This window comes from Branchiostoma belcheri, unplaced genomic scaffold (assembly GCF_001625305.1).
Source record: "Branchiostoma belcheri isolate BF01 breed outbred unplaced genomic scaffold, Haploidv18h27 scaffold340, whole genome shotgun sequence".
Lineage (NCBI taxonomy): Eukaryota > Metazoa > Chordata > Leptocardii > Amphioxiformes > Branchiostomatidae > Branchiostoma > Branchiostoma belcheri.
Window position 1 is genome coordinate 8,775 of NW_017803955.1, and position 5,998 is coordinate 14,772.

The 5,998-nt window shown below is 43.2% G+C and overlaps 1 protein-coding gene across 1 annotated transcript in view; it reads right to left on the reverse strand.

Moving 5' to 3' along the window:
• The window catches only part of LOC109475680 (trehalase-like), a 27,956-nt gene that overhangs the window by 4,482 nt on the left and 17,476 nt on the right, over positions 1 to 5,998 (reverse strand). Inside the window, exons 9-13 of the mRNA XM_019776444.1 lie at positions 5,819 to 5,868; positions 3,138 to 3,326; positions 2,402 to 2,534; positions 1,386 to 1,482; positions 817 to 912 (exon numbers count right to left, since the gene is read on the reverse strand). Coding sequence (XP_019632003.1) covers positions 817 to 912; positions 1,386 to 1,482; positions 2,402 to 2,534; positions 3,138 to 3,326; positions 5,819 to 5,868 — 565 coding nt within the window. The remainder of the gene's footprint in view (positions 1 to 816; positions 913 to 1,385; positions 1,483 to 2,401; positions 2,535 to 3,137; positions 3,327 to 5,818; positions 5,869 to 5,998) is intronic.

Here is a 5,998-nt window from a genome sequence, read left to right on the forward strand (position 1 = left end):
CGTTAGTTTCGCCTGTAGTATCTACCAATTTCGCAATATGCTTCGGTTCTTTAGCCCACTACTTGTTAGCCAGTTGTCGCCGCACCGCAGTGTCGGCGTTTGTTGTACCAATTCGCTATTAGCCCCTCGGCGCTTGTTCTACGGATTCATTGTTAGCCCCTCGGCCCTTGCGGCCTTTGTTTCGGCTTCCCTCCCTCCGCCTCTGGCCTCACTACTACACTTACTGCACTCTCCCCACCCTACTGTCTCCCTATGGGCTTGGTCTCGGTGGATTTGAAATGTTACATTAAAATTTTTACCAAGCCCAGCACCTGTATTTCATCTTGAGTGAGAGTGCAGATAATTGTCAGTATTTGGGGCGCAGAACCAAATCAGTTAATTGACTGCACGGAAATGACTTCTAACCTCTGACCCGAGGTCACATTTGGTTTCCGTTCTAATATCGTGCTCTGCTGCAGCCACTCTAGAAAATCCTCGAAAAAAATCCTCCCACCCTCCCACCCGTGGATTTGAAATGTTACATTAAAATTTTTACCAAGCCCAGCACCTGTATTTCATCTTGAGTGAGAGTGCAGATAATTGGGTTCACATATGTATTGTGGAATGGGCCACGTTTAGGAATCATGTATTCTTTGTTGCATTCCAAATCACGGAACAACTGGACAACGATCCTAAAGGTTTCATAACATATCTTCCACTTCGTGTTATTAAAAAATATTTTGGAATGGAATACATTTTAGAACTCAGATGTATTCCATTTCTTAGTATTTAAAATCCCGGTTTAAATTGAAACACGTTTTGGAATGAAACAGCTACCTGTAAAGGAGGCCATCCGTTAGGAAAATCCCACTGTTCTCCGCTGTGGATAGTTGAAGTAGGAACTCCTCCGGGATAGTCCAGAACATTCTCCCTCTGTCCAAATGATATCATGAGTTAAGAAGACACCCTATGTGAACCAACATTCAATATATCCCCTGCCTCCCTCCCTCTCCTCCCTAAGACCTCCTTTCCAATGACTTTCCTCAGCCCCCTCTCCCATCAAACCCCCTCTCACCTCCGTCCCTCTTACCCCCTCTATTCCTCTTACCTCCCCCTCCGACCTTCCTCTAACTTCCTTCACTCTAACCTTCCTATTACTTCCTTGACAGTCCCGCCTTCCTGTCACTTCCCTCAGACCACCCTTTCTCTGAAACCTCCATTCTAACCTTCCTCCCTTTGAACTCCATATCTTCGAAACTCCTATTACTACTCTAACCTCCCCCCGGACCTCCCCCCTCAAACTTCCCTCTGACCACCCTTTCTCTGAAACCTCCATCCTTTCCCCCTTAACCTTCCTCCCATTCAACTCCCTCCCTTCGAAATGCCCATCTCCTTCCTCCTCTGACCTTGAGATAGTTCACCACCCTCCTCTCGATGTCCGACTCAGCTGTCCCATCGCCGTAACACGTGGTGTACAGCGGGAATATGTTAGAGGCGTAGAACCTTTGGCAGGTAACAGTGGTAAACGCTTATTTAACATGCAAACTAGTATCATAGACTGACAAGATTTATTTGCTTTTAGGGCTACGAATCTTTTGTTAACACAGTCAGGACTCGATTCTAATAGGGGGACTCAATTGAGCGATTGCTTTTAGAATTTATGTATGACTTTTGTATGTGATAGATATGATCAACCATTATGACCAAAAGGGCTAAACGTTCTAGCCAACACTAAGTAAATTTGGACTTACCCAAATTTTCGGCCGACTCCGTCAGCCTTGTTCACGGATGGAACCTTCTACTGCAGCTTCCGAGACGTGACGTCGGAAACACGTGATTGCAACAAAGGATCGTACGTGTCAGATAACCTGTGTCGCTCCCCGTCTCTGTTCAGTGTTGGACGGTTGGCTCGAATGTACACCACCTCATTTACTCCTCTCGCGAAATCCGGTTCTGAGTCCAGAATTTTCACTTTGTCCAGCGAGACGGAGTGTTCTGGAGGTTCTATGTGTTTATCAGGCATATGTTGAGATGCCTCTGAGCTGGTAGAACTCTGGCGTTGGTGTTCAAGAAACCGTGTTTTCAACGAGCGTCCCAATTTACTTAGTGCTGGCTAGAACGTTTAGCCCCTTTGGTCATGCATAATGAAGTATACCAACACAGATGAACTTTCATGCTATGATCATGTTTAAGTATGATTTCAAGACAATAAAATACACACAATTTACAAGGTACGCTAATATATCAGTGAAATTAGTTTGAACCACTTAATTTTTTTTAATGTAGTCTGGTGTCCAACTCCTATGGGACAAAACTCATACCTAGTTGAACTAGGCGGTGGGGATGGTCTAAAGAGAGCTCGCCCAAACCACGTTAGACTGGAAACCGCTAAAAAGATGTCGGCAAGCTGTTGAGATTGTACCTGTTATTATGCTGTCCTGTAGCTGAGTTATAGTCCAGCCAGACGCCTTGTTGATCGCTCCAGAGGACGGCATCAATGGCAGATCTGCGCCGCTCTACCGCCGCCTGGTACCGGGCAGCAGCGTCGCCGAGTCCTGTTCATGTACGGGGCATTTTCGTAGTGAAAATCAAACTGTTTCCCAACTAACAAGAAATCTGACTCACTGGAATTACTGACCGAATCTCTCGATCACAGTAAAGTCTGCACTGGGTCGAAGTTCGTCGGAAGTTGGTACCGCCCCCCGTCCTGGTTAAGAGAAGGTACCGTCATCCGACAAACTTTGACGTGTCTACTGAGCACCTAGGTCAGATTGCTGATGAAAATTGATCAGCAATCAATCAGTTAAAAAATCCGGTTGAATTTCTTTAAAGTTTCATGCTAAGCTTTCTTCATCTTCACTTTTATCTAGCTCAAATTCCTCTGACTTCAAGCTAATATACATGTATGTGTGATAAACCTGTTAATACTGGAGCGGTCTGTCTAAAGAGACACAAATGAAATAGTCGACGGCAGCTAGCAGCTAACGAGAATACAGTATGAAAAAGGTCTGTGTAATACAATACAAAACATGTTATCTAGCGTCTGTATTCGCTGTTACAACAAGTAGAAGATTAGCTTTTCGGTGAACTAAAACAGGATCGAAATGACGTTTGTTCCATTTCTGGTCAAAGCATTTAAGTAAATTTCTGTAGGTTACCTAACCGAAGAAATATGTCTGCCAGAGCTGCTTCACAGGCACACATGAAAACATTGAGGTCGACAGGAATTATGTCCATAGTGCTGATACTGCTGATGTTTGCACTGTCTTCGAACCAGCGAGAGGAAAAGTCCCAGCCGCTCTCACAGGCAGTAGCGACGTTAGCGTGGAACCTCGCAGGGTCGGAACCTGTAGGTAACAACGGAATCATAACGTCTCACAGGCAGTAGCTTAAATTTATTATTACTTTTGTCTAGTTACCTTTGCCAGGATGTTATATTTAATCAGCGTTTTTATGTCTGTATGCACGTAAAAACGCTAGATAGATAGATAGATAGATAGATAGGGCCACACTGATTTAATTTTATGGATGACATCCGCGCGCGCATTGATTTTCGCTTGTTCTCCAAAAAAAAAAAATCATGTCTTTTGAGGCTTCACGGAACTCCGGAACTCGGCTGGAACTCGGTACAGACTGCCGACTCATGAATGCCGCAAAAGGGCGGCTTATCGTAAAACTTCTTTTGTACTACCGCAAAACGTCAATTTTGTCGTAAATGAACCTTTTGCACATGCGTACTAGCTACAATAACAATGTAAACCGGGAAGTTTGCAATATGGCGGCAGCGTCCTCCTCAAAAATTACGTCAAAGTGCAGAGGAAAACTGGAGGCGTTGTTGTCGGATGGTATGCCATCGACATTGGCGAGGGGGGATGTAACGTTTGCCCAGCTTTACGAGCGACTTGTGGTAGCCAGCGAGTATCGCCAGGACAGACGTCTTTTCCAGAGCGGCCACAACGATGAGAGAAATGGGAGAGGAGTTGAGGTGGCCTTTAAGTGGGTCAGGCCATGCCATTTTTTCAGTTCGGCTGTTTTGTACGTATTGTTGTTGACAAAACTGGCCTTCAACAACTAAAGCCGAAGATTGTCAGCGGAAGTCAGCTTTTGAGGTAAGAATAGTTCAGTTATTTTTTTTGTTTGTTTTGTTTTTCTGATTTTGATCGAGAATCTGGGAACGCAGCAAAATTTATGGGGAGGGGCGCGTACACGTGTTATGATACAGACAAAATAAAGTTGTTAATGATTTACAGTAGTTGTATGTAGATTATAATGTTGTAATCATATGGAAAATTTCCAACAAGATGCATTTCTTCATGCAAGTTTTTGTTGATTTTCTGTTGGGTGTTTTTTTTTAAATATTGAGCTCTCGCAAATTTTCACAAAATTTCCTCTTTGAAAAATGATTTTTATTTCTCTGTTTCATATCCGTTTTGTGCAGGGCTCTTTCATGTAGTGCACCAGGTGTATTGCTACTCTGCGCAAGTCAAGTCTAGGGCGCTGACCATTCTGCCACTGGTCTGCTGGATGTGTGGGGAAACAAACACGCTTCCCATCCCTCCAGAGAAACTGCAAGAGTTTCAGTGCTTTCACCCAGTGTGCCATGTAGGTTAAATATTATTGTGTACCTCATGTTTTAATTGTACATTCATTCTCACCTGTATTAGTAATGTTGTAACTTACAATACACTGTACTTCAATTTTATTTGGAAACATACATTCCAAGTAAATCAATTTTGCATACCATGTCATTTTTCTGTAGGTGTGCAAAGCTGGTGTTGGAGAGCGTACAAGAGTGAAGAGAAAGCTGAAGAGGAAGAGATCTAGAGAGGAAGAAGATGGACCACTAACTTTCAGGTGGGTACTGTTTCTGCTCACTTTTACATTTCATCTATTCAATCCCCTTGTTGTATGCACTTCTACAGGGTATAAAGTATGAACTATATACTGTATATATAATGTATATATCTACCTTTTACGTTTTTCTGTAGGGAGAGAAAACTGCGAAGGAGGAAGCTGCAAAGAAGGAAGCTGCGAAGAAGGAAGCTGCAAAGGAGGAAGCTGTGAAGGAGGATGAGACCAGAATAAGATGATCTACATCTACCTCCTGCAAATAAAAACTTGTTTATTTGATGCAGTCACTGTGTCCTGTGGTTCAATCCGCATTACCGGCTTTGTATTCCTGTGGTTAAGCAGCATTTTTTTTTTGGCTGGATTTTTTTTTTCGCCCTCTCGCATTAGTTTTGTGGTCCCCAGAGGATGTCATCCATAAAATTAAATCAGTGTGGCCTAGATACATAGAAAAATAGATAGATATCTCGTATTGATATCTCGTAATCTGGACATGTTAGGGTCATAAAATTTCGGATGGCGGATCGATGGTGTCTTTTGTTTTGAGGAACCAAAGCCTGTTCTCCTTTAACTGCTTATACTGGCTCTTATCCTGTGTTATGTTACTTAGGCCACACCGACTTAATTTTATGGATGACATCCGCGCGCGAATTGATTTTCGCCTGTTTTAAAAAAAAGATCACGTCCTCTGAGGCTTTGGCCTGGCTTTAGGCCTGGGAAGTCCATGGTAGTTAGCGACAATACGGAACCGGTGGTAACTACGAAGGGCTGCACCCAGGCTGTCCTTCGTACAGTGCTGATTCATAAATTCCGCAAAAAGCCAGCATGTGCTGGCTTGTCGTATACGTCGCTAAGTACTACCACAAATTCATAATATAGCTTTGTATTCCTGTGGTTTAGTAGCATTTTTATTTTTAGCGGGATTTTTTTATTCACCCGCTCGCACTAATTTGGGTTTGTCCTCCATAACATTAAGGCGGTATGGCCTTACCAGTTTGCAAAGAACTTGCGACTTCTTCGTCCTCTCGCCAAGACTCGGGCCTAAACGGAAATGGAGAAAAGTCATCATGCCCTATTTCCCTTTTTTTAGAAGGTCAAGTTAAAACTGTAATTTCCAACACAATAAATTTTAGTTCTTGTTGTAGTTGTTGTAGACTCAAAACTTCGTTGT